Raw genomic sequence first — 24,062 nt, 5'->3', positions numbered from 1 at the left:
CCAGTTCTAGTCCAAACCCGACGGCCTAGGAACAGGAGGAGCCAATGGTGTAAGAACCAGTCAGATTCCAGGGCCTGAGAACCAGGATCAGCAGATGTCCCAGAGCAGAAGACGGATGTCCCAGCTCAACAGAGAGCAAATTTTCTCTCCCGTCCCTCTTTTCGTTCTATTCTAGCCCTTAATGGATCGGATGATGCCCACTCATTTCTTTATTCCGTCTACTGATTCCAATGCTAATCTCTTCCAGAAACACCCACACAGACACACCCAGAGATAATGTTCTACCAGCTATCTGGGTATTCCTTAGCCCAGTCAAGCTGACACATAAAATTAACCATCACAACCATCCATCAGGTTCACCAATTATCAAGACTTTGCTGCACATTAACTTTGTCAATCCCCAGTATCACTTGTGCTGTATTCTGTTGGTTACAAGCAAGTTGCTAAGGCCAGCCCAGATTCAAGAGGAGGGGAATTAGACCCCACCCCCTGATGGGAGGAGTGGCAAAGAATTTGTAGTCACCCTTGAAACGAAAACAAGGAGCAAAAGGTGGAGGGTTGCAGGCTCCTTCCTAGGGCTAATGAGGGGACTGGCCCATTCTTGGAAGAGGTGACTCCAGCCCATGGGGGAAGATGAAGACCTCTTGCTCTTTTCTCACTCCTTCCTCCACGTGTGATGGTAGTGCCCACACACCTGGGCAGGAGGCGGACGAGGCCAGTGAGGTCAGCACGGGGAAGAGGATTCTGAGTTTTCTCCCAAGGGTGATGGGAAGCCATGGAAGGGTTCAGAGCAGAGATGTGACATGGTCAGATGTGAGTCTGACCCAGATCACGCTGCTGTGCGCTGGGTGGAGCTGACCGGATTGGGGATGGTGGAGGATAAGGGTGGTTTGGACCATTCTTGGAGGCGGGACAGGAGGTGGGCAGGAGGGAACGGACCCCAGAACTGTTGGAAGGGTAGCTGTGGGGACTGGTTGCAGAGAGTGGAGCTGGGAACAGGGTGGGGCGAAGGGCTCAGAGGTATGGGGCAGTCCACAGAGGGGAGCACCCCTGGGGAGACTGGAAAAGGTGGCAGCCACTCCCTCACAAGCTGCAGCCCACTACCTGGCTCTGGCTCTCTTGGGACTCCAGCAGCCCCCTTTCCACAAGGCAGAGCTGAACGACCACCAGATAAATTCCTTCCCTAATCCCACACTCGTGCCCAGCCTTGAGGACATCCAGGGTCTGGTGAGGCTCCCTGAGGGGTGTTCCAGGCTACAGTCCCAGGGAGACTCTGCTCCAGCTGGGAGCCAGCCTCAGGGCCACATCTTCTCCGGAACTCTTTCCTCGCACTCCAGCTGCAGCTGACACCAACATGGCCAGATGGCGACATCTAGAGGCAGCTTTCTGCCTCACGTTCCTCACCACAGAACTCCAGGGCAAAGGGCCTGTGCCAGCCCAGGGTTCCCCATTGGTGTTCTCGTCATGCCGTGTCAGAATTTAGTGACCAGGCAGAGCTTGGAAGAGGCCCCGTCCTCCATCCCTCCATGTCAAAGTCCAGTGCGGGGTCAGCAAAGCCCCTAGAACCCTGAATGAAGCCATGGATACTCTCCCCTCCCACAAGCCAAGGAGCACGTTAGCTTGTTGAGGACAGTCCCTATTCCCCACCCACTGCACTGGTTTGTTTGAGAGGAAGGGTCATCCCAGGAGCTCAGTCAGACTCTTCTCACAGAGCCAACTCCTCACCCCATCTCACCATCCAAGCCCATCCTGGGGCCTGGGTCTCAAGTGAGAATACACAATGGCCCTCACCTTTCCTTAGTGATCCCTTTTTAGTTAATTGTTCATTTCCATCCATCCATACCCATGATCTTTTCTGGAACTGGACATTCCTCAGCCTCTCCTCACTTCCATGCCACCACTCACAGTTTCCTCCTATTTCTCTGACCTCTCTCTCTTTTGCTGATTCCTCTTCATCTGCTCTTCCTTTAATCATCCACCCATCCCTCATCCTTCCTCATTCATTCTGCAATCAGCAGGATGCGGGGAGGGGATGGTGGAGGAGGGAGACAGGGGCTGGACGTCAAGCCTAAAGTTATGGGGATGGGGGGTGGGGAGGAAAAAAAGACAAATGTGCAACAACACCTGGTTGAAACATAACAGGGAAAGCGAGAAGATTGAGGTAGGACTTTCTGCATGGCCCCTACTCCACCTCCATGCTGATGAAGGGCAAGCCATGCCCACAGTCCTTTCTGAGGTCACTGCATGGCCTTGCTTACTTCTCCATCACTGGAGATCAGCTGAGGGGCTCCTCCTTGCCCATCCAAATACATTTGGGTGCTCTCCCTTGTTACTGCACCAGGTTCATTTTTGCCCGCCGCCCAGAAAACCAAACATGGAGACAATGAGATTGCATCAGAGAAAGCGTTTAATCACAAGGCAGCCATGTGAGGAAGAGAGAGAATGCGTCTCAAATCCGCTTCCCCAAAAATGGGGACTCAGGCATATTTATGGGATAGGGGGCTAGGTGGTCTGAAATGTGGAGATAGATGATTGGAGGTGAGGAGAGGTGAGGTAATTGACAATCTGCACAAGTGTAGTCTGACTCCATGCCTCTTCATAGGACGCTTGTTCACAAAATGGTGGTGTGAGCATGGTCTGAGGGTGGAGTTTTTAGCCTCTTGATGTCAAAAGGTCACCTATTGGACATCTGCGTGGGCCCAGTTGATGAGTTGGTGGTCTCAACTGGCCTGAAGTGGACAAGGGGTTCTAATTCCTGAAAAACAGCTCACACACCCATTACCATGGTGATCCAGGCTCCTGGGAGATGTTACCTATAGGAGCCTAGTGGGAGTCAGAGAGCATATTGCCTCAGCAGCACAGTTAACAATAGGTGGGTTAAACAGCTAAAAGCTATAATCAGTAATTGCAAAAAGGAAAAAAACTTTAGTTCCTAGCTACTTAATCATTAATGGCTAACTATTTGTTGGTTTCAATCCCCGTATTCTTTGGTCATTCCTCATTCTTGAGGGATTCGGGGTGATGACTGATCTAGCTACTTCCTGGTGAATTGGGGAATAGATCTGGGTTAGCACTCTTTTGCAAATATTCTCTTGTTCCTAGCTTCAGATTGACATTTTGCATTATGAGAATTTTGTACATTGCTCAACAGTTTTGGAACAACACCTAAAGGCACATTTTATAATCGAGTATCAGACCAGAAGGATAAGAAGTATAGACAACCCAAATTTTAAGTCACTGAAAAATACACCTAATCCCAGTGGGTCCTCCATCTGATCTCCAGGTGGGGGCAGACGTCTGCTTTTAGTTCCTAATAGTCTTTTGTTTTACTGGATATGCATCAGGGAGTGGAGCAACACCCTTTACCCTGATCTTTCAGTTGTCATTGATGATGGCTATCAGCATAGACTCTCTTCCTGGGGGGGTCATCACATTCCTAAGGAACTCAAAAGAACAAAGTTATCAACCTATAGCAGCTGGGAGGGGCCATAAAACCTATAGAGTATGTCTGGGTTATTTAGTCAGAGGTTGTTCAAAGTTACAATATTGTTTCTTTTCTACAATATGGCTTCCCTTAAGTCAACCTTGTGTTGAGCTGGTATCACCCTCAGTCTGCACTGCAACTCTTGCTGCTACATCCACAAAGCCCCTGGAGCCTGACCTCAGACTGGACCCACCCCTATGCTTCACTCCTCTTGCTCCTTTCGCTGGACTGGCCTCTCCTCATCCCCATTGTGCCCAATGTCATGTGACCCAGCTGGATGGGGCCATCCCAGGACAGCTCCTCATACCTGGCCCCGGGGCATGCAACGTTTGTGCAGGGTGGACTGAACAGAGCAGCAGCTCGTTGTACACATTCCTTCTGCTCATTTGTTGCAGGAGAGTGGGGTTGAGCAAGTGAGGATTTTCCAGAATCCAGAAGGGCATGAAGACTTAAGGTCTGAGACAGAGCGGGCTTTGGAAAGTCCCTCCACAGACCACTTTCCAGGAGGTGAGGGTAAGTAACCCGTCCCAGCCTATTTACTCCCTTGCTGGCGAAGGTCAGAACTGGAACTCTGGCCCCCTCCCTCCACCCTTGCTCCTCCCAGCCAGGATTCCCACGTGAAACAGATAAGATTGGGGGCAAATAGAGCAAAAACACTCTGACGCACAGAAGCCCAGTGAAGGTTCACCCATCCCAGAGGGAGCCGCTTGGAGCACCAGCCACCCACAATTAAGAAACTCAACAGCCTGGAAACCACTTAAGGGCATTTAGTGGCATAAAGTAAAATGGAAACAAAAACTCTAGAGGTGAAAGAAAGAGTATAAATTTAATTTTTTACCCCTCTAGTTAAAAGAGCCCAAAGAACTCAGTTTTTAAATTTTAATTCTTCCTGTTTTCCCTCTATTTTTATCCTGTTCCAAAATGATGGGATATTGTAATGTACATGTTAAGTATATCTAGCTTGACTCATAACAACCAAAGGACTATCAAAAGAGTTAACAGAATTCTATTTTATTCTCAGCAATGACCAAAAAAAAAGCCTTCAAGCTTCTTTTCAGCACCACCTACCTCTCCACCCCCTCCCCAACCACCCTGGGCCAAAATTACGATGAGGTTTTTCCGTGCATGATTATCCCTTTCTGAAAGCCCAGTGTTGGGACAAGTGCAGGGGCTGTGGACTTGGTTCAAAGCCCAGAGTACCATGATGTCATGGGCAAGTTTTTCAACCTCTGGGCCTGTTTTATCATGTTAAAAAGCCGGTAATAGCCCCTTTTTATCCTGTTATCCTTACCAGACCCCAGACACTCCCTTTTCCATCTTTCCCTCCCCCAAATCTGCTCCTCCTCAAGGCCCAGCTTAACCAACCTCACTCACAGTGTTAATGGCTCCAGTGTTAATGGCTCAGTAAAGTGTTAATAATTGTATTTGCATTTAAAGAAGCACCCATTAGAGCAGGACTTATAACTGAGGCAAGGAGATATAGCTCAGTTAGTGGGAGTGGGATAGCCTGGGGTCTTCATCTCTATCTAGGTAGCTGCCTAGACCAATTCCCCAAAGCTAGCTTTGCATTTAAGATTAACACAGAAACTAGTTTTACAAGTTCAGTTAAATAACATGAAATCTCGGCGGACCTTGGCTCCGTGTGCAGACCCACACAACAGATGCCTTCACTTCCATTTCCTTCTTCTCAGGTCCCAGCACACACGGTTAACACGAAATGAGGAATTCCTTTGTGGTCAGCAGCCAAATATTTGCAGAGGACCGAACCTCTCTTTTGGGTGGACTCTTGAACAGACTAAAATCTTCCCACGGCCAGAGAAAGGTGGTGAAACAAAGGTTACCGTAATCTAGTACCCTAAGGGCCTACAAAAATTAGTATTCAAGCCAAAAGAAACCAAATTTCATTTTGCCTCTTTTATTTACAACTTTAAATATCTCTAACGGTTAGAAAACTGATGTGAAATACGAACACTGGTATACAGCTTAAAATACAAATGTCCGTAATTATTAAAGAACACGGTTAATAATTTTTCCAAGTAAATGCTTGATAAGAAATCTTTTCCAGGAGGCAAGTTAGACATCAGGTGCCTGAAGCATAAGGACCAGAGCTTCAGGGTGCCCAGGAGATGGCTGCACAGCTCAACCATGTTTTCCACTCGGTGATCCACACAGCAGCTTGCTTGACGAGTGGCACCACCAGCCTTTCTAGCCCGCTCCAGCGCTAAACCAGGGATGCTTCTGCCACGGGAAAGAGCCACGTCCAGAGACAAATGAACCACTTGAAGATGAAACTAGCATGGCTCAGTTCCAGAATATTCTGGTTTGACCTAGGAAGCTAAGGCTTCCCAAAAACTGTCAAATGAAGATGGGTCACCAGGGTCTGATGGAAAAAAGTCATGCCAGATTCAGTCTGAACATAATTTTTTTGTTCCATACAATTAATTATTCTCTTCTTTAACTAACTCAAGTTCAAGCTGTTTATATTTCACTTATATACAAAAGGTGCCAGCTCAACTGTGTCTAACCCGAATTTCAGCCGGTGTGCCCGATACTAGAGATCTTTTAGGCCAACAGTACTTCTGGGAAACATATGTTTATATATTAACATACCTCAAAGTTTACATTTTCATTATAATAAATTAGCTTTAGTGTTACAAATAACATCTCAGGAAGCTGAATCTAAGTAACTCGACCTAGCGTACTAATTTGAATTTAGAACTAATACCATCTTCTCTATCCATTTTGAGCGATCCCCAGAACCAGAGGAGCCACATTATTTATCTATAAAATAATATCTAAATTATGCCAATAATATCAAAGTTTCTTACCTAAAATGACACATATATAACTTTAGGCACCAAAGCATGCTTTATTCAAAAGTCACATCCAAAATATTATACGTTCAATCTCAATTTTGAGTTCATTTTAAGTCTCGATATTGAAATCTCTACATAAAAGGAATGACGGTCTTCGGAAGGCCTGAAAGTGCCACCAACCCCCTCTCAAATGCCAGTGTCCTCAAACAGGAGTCGATGTGTCTCAGGAAGGCCAAGGACAGAACTGTGGGCAGGGAGACAGGCGCACTGGGGTTTAACCAGGAGGCAGTCCTTGGAGCATTCATGGAAAGAGCTGACAAGAGATCACAGTGGAAAAAGGCAGACAATAAACCGGCCTTTCTTTTCCCTCAATATACCAATTAGGAAGCAGGAAGTCTATTAGGCAGAGAGAATACACAGATAGGCTTGGAGAAACAGGTGGGAAGCCTGTATTCTCTCAGCTGTCCCACAAGTTACTGAATCAGATACATTTATGACCCATGCTAGGCTCCAAAACAGGATTCAGACACTCTGTGATTCTGGTGAAAGCTCCAAGGGTACGCCAGGGTTTCGTTGGCATAAAGACCAAAGGATGTCAGACAAGCAGAGTCCTCAGCTCTAGCAACAAATCTTCATGCCGGTGGAATGGGAGTGATTCACATCTTATTTCTGAGTTAAGATCTAGGCGATCAGAAGGAATACTAATGGTTTCAGAATAAAAGGACCAAAGTTTAAGCACCCAAAAGAGAATTTTTTAGATGAAGCCGTATCACTGAAGAATTACACTGGAAAATGTCCAGGGCAGGGTCCCCAGGCTAGAAGGACACTTGAATGTCACTAGGACATAGTGTTTGTAGGAAGCCAAACTTATGTTATTTTCTTTTAGTTTCATTGCATGGCACAAGGGGGTGAAATGAGGAGAGGGGTCAACTAATGCAGTACAGGAAGAAAAAGCTGTCAATTTTGTAGGATTATATTTGTGTTTCCATTTAGGGACCCATTTCCTGTCCTTTAAATGGCACAGCAATTCATGAGAACATGAAATTCATCCCCCCAGAAAAGATCCACAAGCTTAATTTTCAAGTAAACACAAGACTGTGCAGCCCACGGAAGTGATTACAGGTTACATTTTATTTTTTTGCCACAACTCCTATACTAAATATGGTCCAGTCCTGGAAGAGTAGCAAAGGCGATTTATCCCACCGTCTAGGGGCGGGTGTCGCATCTGCCAAATCTCATGCCTCTCTCCTCCCCACTGCATCTCAGGATGCAGACAGGGAGCTTGGTTAGTGACTGTTTTCACGTCCTTCATGCTTTCATCTCTAAATTCAGGCTAACTCTTCAGTCCACAATCCACTACATAAGCCAGTCCTGCCTAAACATCTGTCACAATTACCACATGCGATCACATTTTCTCTTTCCCTGCAAGCAACTGAAGAGGGAGCATTCTTCCCAGACAGCACTGTGCAATCAGCAGCAGCAGAGTGAGAGAATTCAGCAGAAGAGAGGTAGGAGTGTTAGCTGGAATTAAGAGAAGAATGTTTGAGAGGTATAATCAGAAAGGTTAAGTGTTACAGATAAACTCCAGAGGCTAAGACCTGGAGGAAAGCGTATCAATGCTGGAAAGACCAAGAGTTAAGGCTTAGAGAGAAGTTACCTCCTAGTATGGCTCAAAGGTTCAGCGGACAGGACTCAGTAGAAGGGACTGAAAAATAAATCCAGCTGGTCCAGAGGCCTAGCCCCTCTCACCCTCAGCTGAAAACCAAGACAAGTCATTCCAGGCATGCTTACAGCAGGCGTGTTTGCAAGTTTGAGGACTCAGTTTTAATATAAACTAAAAACAGAACTAGAATGCAGTATTACAAAATGTTTTCACAAATATAATCACAAAAAAACAAGTCAGAATATTGCATAGAAAATTATCCTGTAATATGCTTTGTAAAACTAGGTCTTAGTAACTTAAAAATAAAAAACAAACAAAACCTCCCTTCACAGTCTAGAAGTCCATGATGGTGAACTGAAAATTATCAAGTTGGCAGATTTTGTAGCAAGACCTCAGAAGATCGCAAAGTTCTTCATAGCCTTAGAATCATGATTAAATTTGCCCTTTGAAGGCCCAGGCTGGCACAGTTCAACAACAGTATCTTTCTAACAGGACTTGGGCTTTGTGAGTCCAAGCCAGCTCTATGGTCTCATGCTCTGCCCTCTCTGGTAGGAGAGGTAGCCAAACACACAGGGACATGAAATCACTGCTACCACTTTTAAACCTGGTCTGCTTGTCTCACGTTAGTCTATCACTAAACAAGCTACATCTGCCTACCTTTTAACAGCAAGGTTTGAAGAGCCAGTTTAAGAATAAGTGAGAATGTCTTAGAAAAGCATTTAAATTAATCTCAGCAATAGGATGGGAGACTCTTAATCTCCCTTGTAACATGCATCAATTGAGTCTGAGTTAAAATACACCACAGTGACAGTGATGTCATCCCTGTACATCCTCGCCAAATCCTCCGGCAACGTCAGCATGGCCGTCAGCCGCTCCGGCTCCATCTCCCCATACTCGTTGCTCCCAATGGCATGTCTGATCAGATGTGTGGCTGCATTCTGGTCGGCAGCCTGGAGCCCCTGGGCTTTCCTCTGCAGCAGCAGGCTCTGCATGAGGCCCAGGTTGGCAGGTCTCTGGGCCAGGTCCGGCTTGTGCCGACCAGCTTCAGCCAGGTGCTCCACCACCAGCCTCACTACATCCTCATTGCCCAGCATGTCCCACAGGCCGTCTGAGGCCAGCACGAGGAACTTATCCTGGGGCCTCAGTCTGTGGTATGTGACCTCAGGCTTGGCAGTCAGGTAGGGTGGAGTATAGTAGTGCGGGGAGGTGAACTGGTAAATGTTGAGGGCCTCAGTGTCAAAGCCCCTCTCTAGGACACTGCGTTGCAGCTCCTTGCTCCACTTTAGCTGGACGTCCCCAAAGGCCCTGCAGGGCATGAGGATGCCCAGCAGCCTGTCATCCATGATGACTGTCTTGTCCTCTGACGCAGGATGCTCCTTCTTTAGCCGTGACAACTCAGCCTGGTTCCAGGCATTGTGATCGCGGGTGAGGGGAAGACAAGACCACATGCCATTGTCCTCCTGGACACCAAGGATGGCCCGACAGTCACCTGCGTTTGCCACATGCAAGTGAACTCCGTCGACATGGGCCATGCAAGCTGTTGCCCCGGAGAAAGCGACCTGGAGTGAAAGGTTCCTTGTCATCTCATCTTCCAGGGGGGCCTGGATTTCCAGCGAGATGTCAGAATCCAGTCTCTGGAAGGAGTACATTAATGCTTCCTCAATGTTCAGTCCCATTTCCATGTGCACGTCAAGCAGCTCCTGCCAGTAGACACGGAGGTGATCAAGGTGCATGGATGTGACATCCTTATAGATACTGTCCCCTGGATGCTTGAGCCACTGCAGGATGGGCAGCAGGGGCTTCATGCTTTCCATTGCTCCCTCCATCTGCTCCAGGGTCTGCTGGGACATCAGTGACACTGCCACATAGTAGAAGAGCCGTTCGCTCACTGCTTGAGCACATGCATGGCCACCATGTCCATCAAAGATGCCAAACATGAGCCCATTGGTCTGCAGGCAGGAGGCCACACCTCGTCGGTCCTCCACTGGGGAGTTGGCAGCCAGCTGGTTGCTCTCAAACCGCAACACGGAATTTGGAACTCCGTTGACCAGGTCAAGAATCTTGTGGGCAGACTCACCAGCTCGAAGCACTTCATTTACCTGCTCAGGGCTGAGCTGTAAGTGGAAATCGTCTTCCTCCGTTGATGTGTGTCTGTAGGCTTTCTGCAGAGCAAAGCTACCACATGGTGCATCATTTTTTAGAGTGGCCAGTGCCGGGGAAAAGAGCCTCCATTTTGATTTATTCCAATTTGAGGCACACCTTGAATATAAACGTCCACCTCCTTGTAATGTGGCAATGCTATTCCTTGCAGAATTTAAGATCCAGTAGGACACAGAACTTGACATTCTGAAACTATATATATCAGCAAATACGTTCCTTCAGCAAAAGTTTTTTTAAAACCTGAAAATTAAAGAGTTTAAAAAAGATAGTTATTACTTTTATCACTAAGTGTATACTCCTCCAGACACTCTGTACGCATTTTTGTATAGTTGTAACCACAAATTAGAATACAGTTTTCCTGTTAAGAGCATTTTACTTATATCACATTTCATGGATGAGTAATATCCTATTTTAGCATAATCAATCAATTTACTTAACTATTTTCTATTATTGGGAATTTGGAGGTCTTTTCCACTGGTTCCCTATTTATAAAACGTGAAACTGTACTGCCTTATGCATCAATGTTTTCCCTACTTAGGTTTTGACCTACTTAGTTCCCAAAGGAGGACTCAGTAGGTCAAAGGATGTAGACTCATTGCCAAACTGATTTCCAAAAAGTTCACATCTGCCTCCACAAGGGCATAAATGATACAGTTTCTTAGCACCTTCAGTGGCCTCTGGTGGCATTTTTCCTTAGACAAAAAATGCTGCTTTATTTTCTATTTTCTCGGGTGACACGGGAAGAGGAGCGTTTCCCATGAGTTTTCAGATTTTGTCAATGAATCCTGCTCTCCCCAAGTCTGTCTGCTGGGGTACTGACAGCTCCTAGAACTGAGGACCATCGCCCTCCCCTCAGTCCACCCGCTGAACTTGGGGCAGGAGCGGTGGGTCAGGAGGCGCAGAGGGCTCCTGGGGTCCCCCACCTCTCTTCTGCCTGGTAGAGAAGCCAGGTAGTGGTGCCCGACGCAGGGCGGTCGGCCGCAGCCCGGACCCAAACAATTTCGCTTCCCTAGAGAAAACAGGTCCCAAATTCAAGTCTGTGACCCACAGCCTTATAGATAAGAGCGCAGCCTCCGACGTCCACCAAGTAGGATCTCCCCCAATCCCCCAAACCCCGGAGCGGCCACGTCCCTGAGCCCCAGCTTCCCAGTCTGTAACACAGGAGAATTCAGCCGAGACGCCGAGCTCACAGGGGTGCTCCAAGGGCTAAAGCACGTGTGTGCCCCAGTTGCCAAGGGTCCTCGGCGAGAATGCGATTCCACGTGGCGCGTGCGCGCCAGTGGGGTGACCGTGGCCGCGGGCCCGCCCCCTCTCCTCATCTCACCTCGGCTCTCCACCCCATCACACGAGCCGATGGCGCTGGCCAGAGAGGGCCGGGCGCCAGCGAGACCCGGCGGGGTTAGAGGCGTCCACATCCCACGCTCGCCCCTTTCCCTTCCTCGGCCCCTAGCCCTCCTCTCACCAGCTTGAGCCGCCGCCGCCGAGTCCGTCCCGTCAGTTCGGCGCCTGCGCACGCTGCAGCTGCTGCAGCCACCCGGGTCTCGCCTCCCTGAAGCAGCTCCCTGAGCGGGTCAAGCTCGGGAAGGAAGCAGCCTCTCGCCAGCCTTTATTGGTTCATCTGCGGAGGCGGGCGCTTGACGGACAGCGGAAGTGCCCAATGGCTGAGCAGGGCTAGAGGGGCGGCAGAAGGGCGGGACCCGGAGGCGCCAAATCCGGTTCACCCCCGCCCACCCCCGGGGCTCTGAAGGTGGCTAGGCTGCCTGCGGGCTTCCAGACCAGGCAGTCTTGTGGCTGAGCAGCCCCACGACGTTACTGCCTCCACTCCGCACACCCCAAACCGAGCAACATCTCCACTTCCTTACCGTTGTTAGTAGTACCCACGGCTTCCTCTCCATTTCTGTGCCGTCCTGTCCAGATCCTTCTCCTAGGTGCCACACCCTCATATTCAATCACTTGGACACTTCCTTCTGGAAGCCCTGACACAACTTGCCCCGAGCTCTTCCTGCCAGACCTGCTCTTCGTCTCCTCCCCTAACCCAGTCATGGCCCAGCCATCTGCCAGAGACCCAAGCCAGAAGCCTGGGAGTCATCTTCACAGCTCCCTCTCCTTCATCCCCACTCACTCTCCTGTTGGTTATCTAATCCTGTTAATCTTGTCTCCTAAATGTCCCTCCAATCCAAATATTTGCCTCTGCCTACTCCACCATCCGACTCCAAGCCTCTCTTCCGGTCTCCTCACCTCCGGCTGTGATTTGGCTTTAGGCACCCTTCCTCCACAGAGCAGCCAGAGTGACGCTTCTGAAATTCAAATTCCTGCTCTGAAGTCTCCATTGGCTCCCCACTGACCCTTGGGCCTTAAACCGACAATTACGTTGGCCTGGCCACTGACAGTTAACTGCACATGGTTAAGTGGTAGGTAGTTTGAGAAAGACTGAGAACGAGGACGCTAGATATTCGTGGTGAAATTCCAGTTATTGCCTGCTTCCTTATGAATTACCTTAATAGAACCTGTCAGACTTGCCCCTGGTGTGATATTTATATTGCCACTCACCCTCGGCCCTTTCAAGAAGTTCTACCGGTAAGTTAGAATTGGCAGTATGTCTCTTCCTGGATATTGAGAGGGCTGTTTCCGACTCAAAATAAAGATAACTCTAAGGGATTCTAAATAAATGGGTGTAATTTTTTTTGTGTGTAGATAGTTCATTTTGGGTTACAGAAGGTCATCCTTCAGGACAGAGGCAGCACAGTTTACTTACTCCATCTGCAGGCATTTCTGGGTGCCTACAATATGTCAGCCCCTGGGCCGACTGGAGACACACAGATGGCCGCCCCCACCATGTTTTCCGGAGAAAAATTACATCACTCTGCTAAGTCTGAAACCACTCTAACTTACCACACACTCCCCACTTCCAAAGTAAAAATGCTCCCTTGAGGATTTTGTGTGCACCAGAACTTTTGCTTAAAGGCTGTTAACCAGCTCAGTCACCCTGTATATGGTGGCCAGCCCAAGAACCCCAGCTGGTCTCCCAGGGCTTCCTTGTCCCAGGGTCTTATAAGAAAAAAATGAAGGGAAAGGACTTCTGTCTCCCTTGGGAAAGGGAAAGCTGCAGCTGGCTCAGCTGTCATTTTCTGAGAAAATATGTAAAAATATTCATCCTCACTCAAAACCAAGCAAATGTGAATTAAAATGAGATATTGATTTTTGTCAATCAACCTGACAAATATTAAAAGATGATTAATATGTAATGTTGGTGAGTGGGCATTGGCATCTTGGCAGATGGGAGTGTGAATTGAGACTATCCAATGGACAAATCTTTGATCCTCTAATTCTGCTTCTTTTAATTTATTCTAAAGAGACAGTCAAAGGTAAACATTACAAATTTCCTACAATAAACGTATGTATACATTACTCCATCTGGCATATCTTGTATAATCAGGAAAAAAAAAAAGGAAGCAAAACCGTAGTTTAAAAACAGCCACTTGGGGCTGGCCCCATGGCCCAGTGGTTAAGTTCGCACGCTCCGCTATGTTGGCCCAGGGTTTCACTGGTTCGGATCCTGGGCGCGGACATGGCACTGCTCATCAGGCCATGCTGAGGTGGTGTCCCACATGCCACAACTGGAAGGACCTGCAACTAAAATATACAACTATGTACTGGGGGGATTTGAGGAGAAAAAGCCAAAAAAAAAACACCAAACTATTGGCAACAGTTGTTAGCTCAGGTGCCAACCTTTTAAAAAAAGAACAGCCAGAGGTGTGGCAGGGTAGAGATTTCTTGGATGATTCTGGCAAAGTCCCCTGATTCCTTGGCTACCCAGATAAGACCTTCTATGGAATGTTAGAAAGCTAGATTTGAGGATGATCTTGTGTCAGGAGGAACTGACATGCGGCAGCCAGTTTTTGTGTCAAAACTATAACATCCAGCCTGATATCTGGGAGAGTTTGTAAAAACCTCAGGTTTCTTTCTTCTTTGCCGATGAGTAGATGAGCTTGCCCTTAACAGTGGTTCTGTGGATCATCACTCCCCAAGGCATCTGAATAAACCCAGATCTGAGCATATCTGTGCCCTGAGACGATTGTCCCAGAGACTGATGCCATCCCCAATCAAGTGATTTAACTTTATGCAGAATTTTCTGTCACCCTGGAGTCCCAAGTGTGAGGCCCAGCTCTGCCACCTGCTTGGGTGTGATCCTGGGCTAGTCACTATCTTCTCTGAGCTTCTGTAGAACGACTTGGAAACGGCAGTGTGTAGGCCTTGTAGTTGTCATTTGCACTCCAAGTTGCCAGTGACTCACATCATTTCTTGGTGTTGTCGGTGTCGCAATCCAATGTACACATCAGGATAGATGCGGAGAGGGCTGATGGCCACTCCGAGTTTATTATAACCAGCGTTTCAATATATACATAGCTTACATCTGTTAAACATACACAGGTGTTCTGGATGAAGTAATTAGCGAATGCCAAGAATTCTTAGTGATTTCTCAAGGAGCCCTCCCTTGGCCTCTGTTTTGATATTATCATGTTATTGCTGTGCTCCTATATTTTTATCTCGGAGCAGGCAAGGTCTCTTAGGCAACGGTCCCTCTTGCTCCCGATATCGATATCGTTTCTCCATCTGTGCCCCAGGCGGCTGCCCGCCTGGCTTAGGTTGCGCCCCCAGGGGGTCTTACCCGTCATTGGCTAACCGGCCTTCTCACCTCTGGGTCACAGTTTGTTGGCAAGCTTTTTCCAGTGATTATTAACCCCTCCTGTGTCAGGGGCGGCTACAGGTGTGGATTTGCAGAGGAGCAGAACAGCTCTAGGGGTCTGGTGTGGGGAAGAGGAGGGAAAAAGAAGGTGAGAGACAGCCCTGCAACCCCCTGGAAGCACACACTTCCGTGCTTTCGCTTGCAGTGATGGTACCCTGCCCCTCCCCCAGCCCCAGGCTGAGCGAGAGACCTTGGAGTGTGCTCAGTCAGCAAGCAATGGTGCAATGGTCCTCGTGTTGCAGCCTGTGCTACCCTGTGAAAATTAGCTCTCAAGGAAACTGCAGATGCCCTGTGGCATCACCACTTTCGGGGAGGCCCTGCCCCAGCACATGAGCACAACTTTCCGGCCCCTAGGGACAGCTAGGGACAGCTAGGGAGTGACAGGGGTTGGGGCAGGGGTGGGGGGCTACCAGTGTCAGTGCCTCGGCCTGAGCAGGGGCCCCAAGCATGGGGTTAAACTGAGCCAGAGCTATTGGCCAGGACAGAATGTCAGACAGCAAAACCTGATTACGACAAAGAAGAGTGGGAATTTTGATACTAACAACAATTATTTATCTATGCATTTCTTCTCTTCCTCCTCCCTGTCCCTTGGTGCATGCCTCTTTGCAGGCAGAAAAAAGTTTAGTAGGACACACGCCAGGAGTCAACAATGTTATCTCTGGGTCACCAAACTCGGTAGGAATTTTCACATTCTTTACCTTTCCATTTATTTCTTTATTTACTTTAAAAATTTTTTAACATGGAGCACATATTTAATAATCTGAAAAACCCCAGTAATGTCTGTTCTACACATTTGCACAGAGAAGTCGTGGGGAAGCAGGACAGCTGGCTGTCCTGGGGCCAGGGAGCAGCCGGGGTGAGGGCTGGGCCTACCCTCTGGCCCTGGGGGTGGGGCCTGGAGGGAATGTTACTTTAGATCAGGAAATCTGGGAAGCTCCTAGCATAAGATAGGCCTTGGAGAGAGAAGATAGGCTTTGGGGAGAGATCTGAAGGAAGTTAGAGAGTGAGCCTGGCAGTATCTGGGAGGGAGCATTCCAGGTAGAGAAGACAGCAGGGATAAAGGTCTTGGCCTTGAATTTTATGGCCAGGCCTGCCTGCCCCATCTCCAACCCTTGGGCCAGGGCTGGAAAGGACCAAGAGAGCATCTGCTCTGTGCTTTTCTAAAGTGTGCTCCATGGAACACAATCTCAGAAAATGTTCTGAGAGAAAAGGGCCACCCTTGCAAGAGATTCACAATGACCAATGGCTTAGTCAAGACCCTGAAAAAGCATGCAGTAAAAGGAATTTATCCATCTTTATTGCAGCCATTCTAAACATTTCATCACGAACCTCCTTTTTGCTGTAAAATCTACTCACATTTGGCAGAACCCATGTACTTTGTGCGATGCCCATATATCCATTCTTTGAAGAGGAAAATAAAGTCCAGAGACCTGAACTGATGTCCCCAGGTTCCCTGGGGTCCCACTTTCAGCTTATGGCTGAGACGGGTCTGAGCCCTGTTTCCTGGACTCACAACCAAGCCACTCTTCTAGGAGCTTCTTACTACATTTAGTAACCATGGGGCCAGTTAGTTTTCTCCAAAACCAGAGGGAGAGCTCCTGTATGCTTTCTCACCATTCTCTGTTTTTGTTTAGCCATCTTTAGGCAAAAATTGTGATTTAAATAGGGCCTTCATCTCCATGTGGGCTAGCAATATATGGGTCTTTTCTGAGCCTGGTCCCCCAGTGGGCAATGCAGGGCTGGCGTATTTCAAACACACTCATGGAAAACCAAATATTCTTTAATCAGCCAATAGTGGCAATCGAAGCCTCCACCTGAACACCCTACTTCTTGCAGAAGCCTGAGAATCCATGAACTGGATGTTTTTTCTTCCCTGCTGAAGACCAGGGTGGCACTGTGGCCTTGGGACTCATTTTTGACATGCCAAGCCCCCGAGTATTTTTCACACCTGCTTTTCCGACAGGCAAGAGCCTCCTCTGGCACCAGGCACCCTGTGTAATGTGCTGGTTTCAGAGGCTGGGCCTTGAATGAGGCACACACGGAACCCCAGCACTGCCATTGACTGGATGCATGACTTAGGCAAGGGACCTTAGCTGAATTCAGAGCCTCTGTTCCTCCATCTGCTGAATGGGGGCAGCCATTCCCACGTATGTTGTGGGGGCAGCCACCTCTCCCCAGCTGTGTAGTGACTACAGAATAGGGGCAGAGGGGAGTGTGTGGGGGTGTTGAAGTGGAGCTGTCCTCCTTTCCTTGGCTCCGGAGTTATTTCTGTCTGAAAAACCAGGACCTGTCACTGTAATCAGGACACCCCCATCCCCAGGCTATGCTGGAGACTGGGTCAAATTTAATTCAGCTTTTTTTTTTCACACTAACCTTCAGTTCTGTGTAACTACCTCCAGGCCTTTGCCCCTGCTGTTCCCCTGCCTGGAATGCCCTCCTCTGTCCTCCATACCTTTGGGGAACAGTGAGGCCACTACCTCATGCATGCCCTTTCCCCAGTAGCCCAGTGGTACCGACCAGCTGCCCACTCTGCCCAGTGCTGGAGCCCCTGGACATCAGTAAAAGCAAGAGTTTAGAGTGCCAGTCAAGTAGGAGCACAAACAGAAAAAATATTTTAAATATTTTAACAAGTAGTAACCTCCTGGGCAAGGTTCTGATACCAGCCCTCATATCACTTTCCCTACAATGAACCCATCATATGTGGGGTTAAAACCAAAGCGCTCATACCCTGCTTACTCCCTGGCTTCCTGGCTCCAGAATCCACTATCCTCCATGGAGACAAATGGCCAAGCATAACCACCTGGATTGGTTATCTCCTCCTCCCCCTCCTCTTCCTCCTCCTCCTCCACACCAAGGAGCTACAGGCTGCTGGGAAAGCTGCTGACCAGCAAGGTCCCAGGTTCCCTCCTCTCTGCAAGTAGTCTCAAGGCCAAACACAGGCTGGTGGGAAAGCTCCAACCAGCAAGGCCATGTGCTCCCCCTCCCCTACCTAAAACCCCAAATAAAAACCCTTCCTTTTAGCTTTTCAGGGAGTTTGGGATTTCAGTGTTAGCTGCCCTCTTCCTTACTCAGCGCTGTGCAATAATAAAATTCCTACTTTCTTCCACTACACCCGGTGTCAGAGATTGGCTTGCTGTGCAATGGGTGAGCGAACTCACTTCAGGTTCCATATCAGTTCTTTCTTAGCACAACCATTTTCTCCCCTGCTGGTGGATCCCTGGCTAGGATGGACAGAGACCAAGCTATACCTTTCCACGTGGCCACCAGGGGGCGGAAACACACTGCAGGCCGCACCTGAGCATCTCTTGCTTCCCAGAGCTGGTGGAGGGAGTGTGTGTGTGTACATCCCTCCACAGTGCCTAGCACCAGGAACTGACACTGTCAGTGGTGGGGGGGCCCACTAGAGCCTTTTAAGGGGCCTAGAGATGGTGGCTCAGGCAACAATTTGAGGCAGGCCAATCCTGGCCCCACAACTCCTAGCTATGTGACAGGGACCAATTTATCCTCAGTATCTCATCCGCAAAATGGGAAGAAGAATGGTACCCACCTCAAAAGATCTTGGCTCTGACTAAATGAGTCAATCCATGGGTTGTGTTCACTTGTGGGTCACCCCACAGGCACATGGAGCATGTTCTCAGGGCCACCAAAGGAAGGTGCTTTAAAATAATTTAATATTTTATTAAAATAGAAGCATAACAAGAGAAATCAGAGCTATGTTTACCTTGTTTACAGTTACCTGTCAGTTAAGTATCATTTTGTATTGTTTTTATATTTAATTACATATGCAAGGGCCCCATAATCCTTTTGGTGTGTGACTTAGGTGGGTTTTCAGCCCATGGAGATCCCCACAGGGGCTGCAGCTGATGGGGTCCCTACTTGGCTGGTGTGTGAGGGGCTACAGTTCCTGGGGGGCCCAGAGCAGTTCAGCAGATGTCCATACAGGGCCCAGGAAATTGTAGGTTCTGGTGGCTTCCTCTGAGGTTTGAGCTGGATGACGGGCAGCAAGATCACATAGGGTCTCCCAACCCTTCATCCAGGGACCAGCCTGCTACCCTAGGAGCTGGTCACGAGGAGACCCCACCTTAGAGTCTCCATCAGTATTCTCACCTGGCCCCCCACCTCCTTCAGGCCATGCCCCACCCTCTATCCTACACCCTCCTCAGGTGCCCCTCCCTGTGGTTCTCTGACCCCTAGATGGCCTCCCCTTTCATCCCCTAGTCATATGGTTGGGGAGACTCCTGGCATTTGGGGTTGTCAAGGCTACTAGGAGTCCTACAGGACAGTTTCACGTAACAAAGGATTGTCTGAGTCCTGCTCCTTCAAATGTCCCACCGGGATGTCCAGACAGGTGAAAACTATGTTTATCTTCATTTGAGCCTACAACCTTGTTCTATTTTAGTCAGAAACACAAAGTAATGCTTGCACAGTTTTAGTACACAGCAAATTATGGTACTTTGTGACGTTTGGAATTTTCCCAGGAATTGTTCTAGTTTCATCTAGGAAAATCACATCACAAAGGCAACAACACTCACATTCCTCTGCCTGGAATGCCTCTGTAGCTGCCATGTTATAAAGCTTCAGTATATGGGGACAAACATCAGAAGATCTCATCACATCTTTAGTGTCCTTGAGCCCTAGCATCTACATGCTGACACATATTATTTTATTAAAATTATGTATTTGTATATATAAATATATTTTATTTTTAAATGACTGTCCTTTTATATTACAACCAAGGCATTACATTTATTTTTTGAAATTATGTGTATAGATAAGTTACATTTTTTTAAAATCTCTCTTAAAGCTCATAATTGGAGGCATTGCATTTATTATTATAAAAAGTAGGCACTGAGAATCTCACAAACATAATATGAGCAAAAAAGCCAGAAACTAAGGAGTTTTCGGATATGAATTTCGTTTATAATCATGTGTCGCTTAAAGATCTCACACGTTCTGAGAAATGTGTTGTTGGGCAATTTTGCCGTTGTGTGAACATCATAGAGTGCACTTACGCAAACCTAGGTGATACAGCCTCTACACACCCAGGCTATATGGTACTAATCTAATGGGACCACCGTTGTGTATGCAGTCTGTTGTTGACCAACACGTTGTTATGCGGAGCATGACTGTGTTTGAAGTTCAAAACCAGACAATGTAATTGATGCTATTAGAAGCAGGATGGTGGTTACTTTAGGGAGGCAGGAACTTGACGGGGATGTGGGGTTTTTAGGTCACTGGAAATGTACTTTTGCTGATCTGGGTGCCCCTTCCACAGGCGTGTTCAGATTGGGAAAGTTCATCGAGTGTATGTACTTTGCGGTATGTATGTTATGCTTCAATTGAAAAAAAAAGCAAAAACGAAGCCAAATCAGCAGTAACGAGGCAAATCAACATCATGTACCTAAACACAACATGGGATCATTTTTGTGATGTTCCTGTGAAAAGTGTATAACCTGAGTCTCTTCATGAGGAAACACCTGACAAATCTAACCGAGGGACGTCCTATAGGCCTGTCCTTTCCAACTGTCGTGAAAGACATCGTCAGACTGAGGAACTGTCCAGAGAAAAAGAGACGAAAGAGACTAAACAACTGAATGCAATGCATGATCTGGGAATTTGGGGTTACAAAACATGTTATTGGGACAATTAGCACAATCTGAATAAGGTATGTTGATTAGATAATAGTAATATAACCATGTTAGTTTCCTGATTTTGATTCTCATACTGGGGTCGTGTAAGAGAATGCCTTTGTTCTTAGGAAAAACCTCTGAAGTATTGAGGGCAAAAGGATATCGTGGCTGCAGCTTACTCTCAAACAGTTAAAAAATGTATATATATGAAGAGAGAGAGCGTGAAGAGAGAAAGCAAATGTGATAAAACGGGGAGTTGAGGTGACCAGTCTATGGCTATTCATCATATTAGTCTTTCAACTTTTCCATAAGTCTGAAATTATGCTCAGGGCCCGGCTCCCATGGCCTAGTGGTTAAGTTTGGCGCACTCAGCTTCAGTGGCCCAGGTTCGGTTCCCAGGCGCGGACCTATACCACTCATCGGTCAGTGGCCATGTTGTAATGGTAGCCTAGATACAAAAAAAAAAAAGGAAGATTGGCAGCAGATGTTAGTTCAGGGTGAGTCTTCCTCAGGAAAAAAAAATGAAATTATGCTCAGGTAAAAGGTTTTTGGGTAAGGGGCTCTGGGTCTGCTAGTGGAACCCTAAACGCTGGCCTTTCCTTTCTCTTTGCCCACGGCTGCAACCCCAGTTCTCCCGGGTGTCCATGTGAAGAGCGGCAGAAAAGAACGCACCGAAGCCTCACGTTTCCTGACATGGCCAGGTCTTGTGTGCCATAGGTGCTAAGGATCCATCTCTAGGGGTCTTAGCTTACAGCAAGGACTTAGTGAAGTTGGCTGAGGTTCGTCAGCTCTTACCTGCTGCAGGACACCTGACTTTCTTTCCTCAGCATGACCTCTGACCTCAGAGGGTGCTGGGATCAAGGCAGGTGCCCACAGAGTTGTAGAGTTGGCTGCTGGTGCCCTGACCTGAGCCCCAAGGAGTTGCTGGAGCCGCCACTGGCACCAGCTAAAGCAGCCAGGTTGGCGCTCAGCTGTCCACCCCCAGCCCAGGGTCAAGGGGCCCATAAGAGCAGCTGTGCACCCAGCAGACCTGAGCTGCACAGGAGTGAGGAGCTCCCGTCCAGGTCCCCTCTGCTGCCCCCAGAAGCCACAGGCTTCTGGATTTAGTGCTGGGGCCAGGGCTTCAAAGCCTTGGTTGCCTCCAATATATCTTTACAGCTTACCCATCCCTGCCTGAAATTATCCCGTTAAAGCTCTGCTTTCCTACGAGAGAAATCATTTCCAAGCACTGACTTCTCGTAAAGTACAGACGTTGTTGTTGGAGGGGTCACAGTTCATGGACTTTGAGATGTGAAACACATGGAAAGTCTTTGCTTTCTGTAAATCAATTAAATCTGGCTCTGAGCCCCCATTACTTCGGGCTGGTAGGTAATTCAGCCCAGGCATTCTCCTGTCACACTGATGGGTAAGGGCCTGGGGGTCTCAGGGGGCTCTTTCAGTCATCTGTCCCTGTGGTTTTGGCCCAGCACCATGACCCTTTCAGTTTAGGGGGCACATGGGGTGACCTATATCCTGAGATCCAGAGCCATCTGCCCCCCGGCTCAGGCACAGCCTGACTCCCTGAAGTTCTACGTTAGGCCCCTCGGGCCTCCTGGGGATACACTTTAAAGATGGGGACACCGAGGCGGAGGGAAGGGGTGACACAACAGGCTGAAAAGGAGTGGATGAATTCATTCCTTCCTAAGGTGCTTCTGACTGTGTGCCCCTCCCAGGGACACTTGTATTTCATCAGGGGACCATGTCTTAACCGAGCACTGAAGCTCACCTGGGCGGACTTCAGGCTCCATGACAGACAAGCAGGGAATTATTTGATGTAGGGGTCTTTTTAATACATATGGCTCTCTTGATAGATAAATATCAGACCAGGAATTCTTTCAGCTTGGAAGCTCTGGGATTCCCTGGGCAGTTTATGGATCCTTGCCATGGCTTCCTTTGGCTGAGAAAGTTTTCTCTCCCAAACTCTACTCCTAAACACTCAGGAGCAGCAGCAGCAAGGACTCATCTCCCAGTTCCTTGAGAGGCCTGGGTAACTAGCAAGACAGGACAGTGTGCCCTCTGGAGACATCTGTGCCCAAACAACCAAGGACTTGTCACTCAGAGCAGGAGCTAAGAGAGGAGGAGGGGGAGAGGAAAGAGCCTCTTCCTGAAAACTTGAAGGATTCCTGGGAGCCTGGCTGACCCTAGAGCCCCTGTGTCCTCATACCTTTCCTTCAATGCCTGTCCCAAGCGGGCAGCTCGGTTGGAATAGAGAGCTGCCTGCGCACCCTCTCATGCCGCTGAAGACAAAACATTTGAGTTGCAGCTGGAGGGATTTTTAGATTAGACTCACAGATTGCCAAGCTAGGAACTCCCAGGGCCCAGGCATGAGTCCGTTCCACAGGGCCAAGGAGATGCAGCAGGAGGAGCTGACAAAGTGCACCTGCCAGAATTTGCACTTGAGCCTGTGTCAGAAGGTGAAGTTGGGCCAAGTGATGCCCGGTGCTTTCTGAGCCTGAGGGAAAGCCCTCTTCCTCCAATCCAGGGCCCTCAGTCCCTGCTCTAGACCTCCAGTGACTCCTCATGGCTCCTGGGTGTAAAGAGAAACTTCTGCCTGGCATCTGAGGCCTCCTGAGCCTGGGGCCCCTGTGAACCCAGCCACACATCCTCTCTTTGTCGATACACGTAGGGGGAGAACCAGACCTTCCTCCTGTCTGTCTGGGGAATGTTCACTGCTGCTGAGGCTTCGGTGTCTCTGCTGGGATACCAATCCTCTCCCCTCTTCCAGGAAGCCCTCCCAGACTAATCAAGTCTCCTCAACCAAACTAGGACCCTTCTCAGGGATATTACCCCCTGCCCCCACTCTTGACAGGCTCTTGGGGTCAGTTCCTTGCTGAGGGTCTTGGACTGTCTCCCAGTGGAACAGCCAAGGTCCTGCAGGGTGCCTGGGGCAGGGCCAGCCAGGCTGGAGTGAGGCGGGGGGTTAGGGAGATTTCCTGGAGGAGGAAGGCGCTGACAGAGGGAGCCAAATTGGCATCAGATGTTCTGAGACTGTCCTTGTGGAGGACAGAGGCTTGGAGCAGATCTGACTCATTCCTGCCACTACCTTGCCTGCTACAGGCCTGGCCAGAGGGCCTGTTTGGACATCTTGCTAGCAGATGGCCCTGCAAAGGGTGACATCCGTTTTGGGCTACACTATCCAATACAGGAGCCACTGGCCACATGTGCTCTCGGGCACTTGAAATGTGGCTAGTTGGAGTTAAGATGTGCTGTAAGTGTAAAATACACACTGGATCTCAAAAATTTAACATAAAAAATAATGTAGAGTATTGCATTAATTTTTTTATATTGATGACATGTTGAAATGATAATATATTTTGGATATAACTGAGTTAAATAAAATGTATTATTCAAATTAAATATTCTTGTTTCTTTTTATCTTTTAAAATAGAGCCACTAGAAAATTTTAAATTGTATATGTGGCTCACGTCATACCATTTCTGCTTTACAGAGGAGGACACAAGTTTCAAAGGGCTTGAGCGATGGTGCAAAGCCCAGATGGGAAGGCAGGTGCATCTGCCCTAGA

General features: G+C 48.3%; 1 protein-coding gene across 1 annotated transcript; it reads right to left on the bottom strand.

Moving 5' to 3' along the window:
• Positions 1-5,383: 5,383 nt before the first annotated feature.
• Positions 5,384-10,308, bottom strand: PDP2 (pyruvate dehydrogenase phosphatase catalytic subunit 2). The gene has a single exon (XM_008509086.2). It carries the CDS (start codon positions 10,306-10,308, stop codon positions 8,716-8,718), a length of 1,593 nt encoding a protein of 530 aa, XP_008507308.2. The 3' UTR covers positions 5,384-8,715.
• Between the last annotated feature and the right edge of the window lie 13,754 nt (positions 10,309-24,062).

The sequence above is a fragment of the Equus przewalskii genome, chromosome 3 (genome assembly GCF_037783145.1).
Source record: "Equus przewalskii isolate Varuska chromosome 3, EquPr2, whole genome shotgun sequence".
NCBI lineage: Eukaryota > Metazoa > Chordata > Mammalia > Perissodactyla > Equidae > Equus > Equus przewalskii.
This window is presented reverse-complemented; position numbering and strand designations above follow the sequence as displayed.

Bases quoted from the DNA above. Each gene is read 5' to 3' on its own strand.
- PDP2 (XM_008509086.2), bottom strand. From the start codon at position 10,308: ATGTCAAGTTCTGTGTCCTACTGGATCTTAAATTCTGCAAGGAATAGC.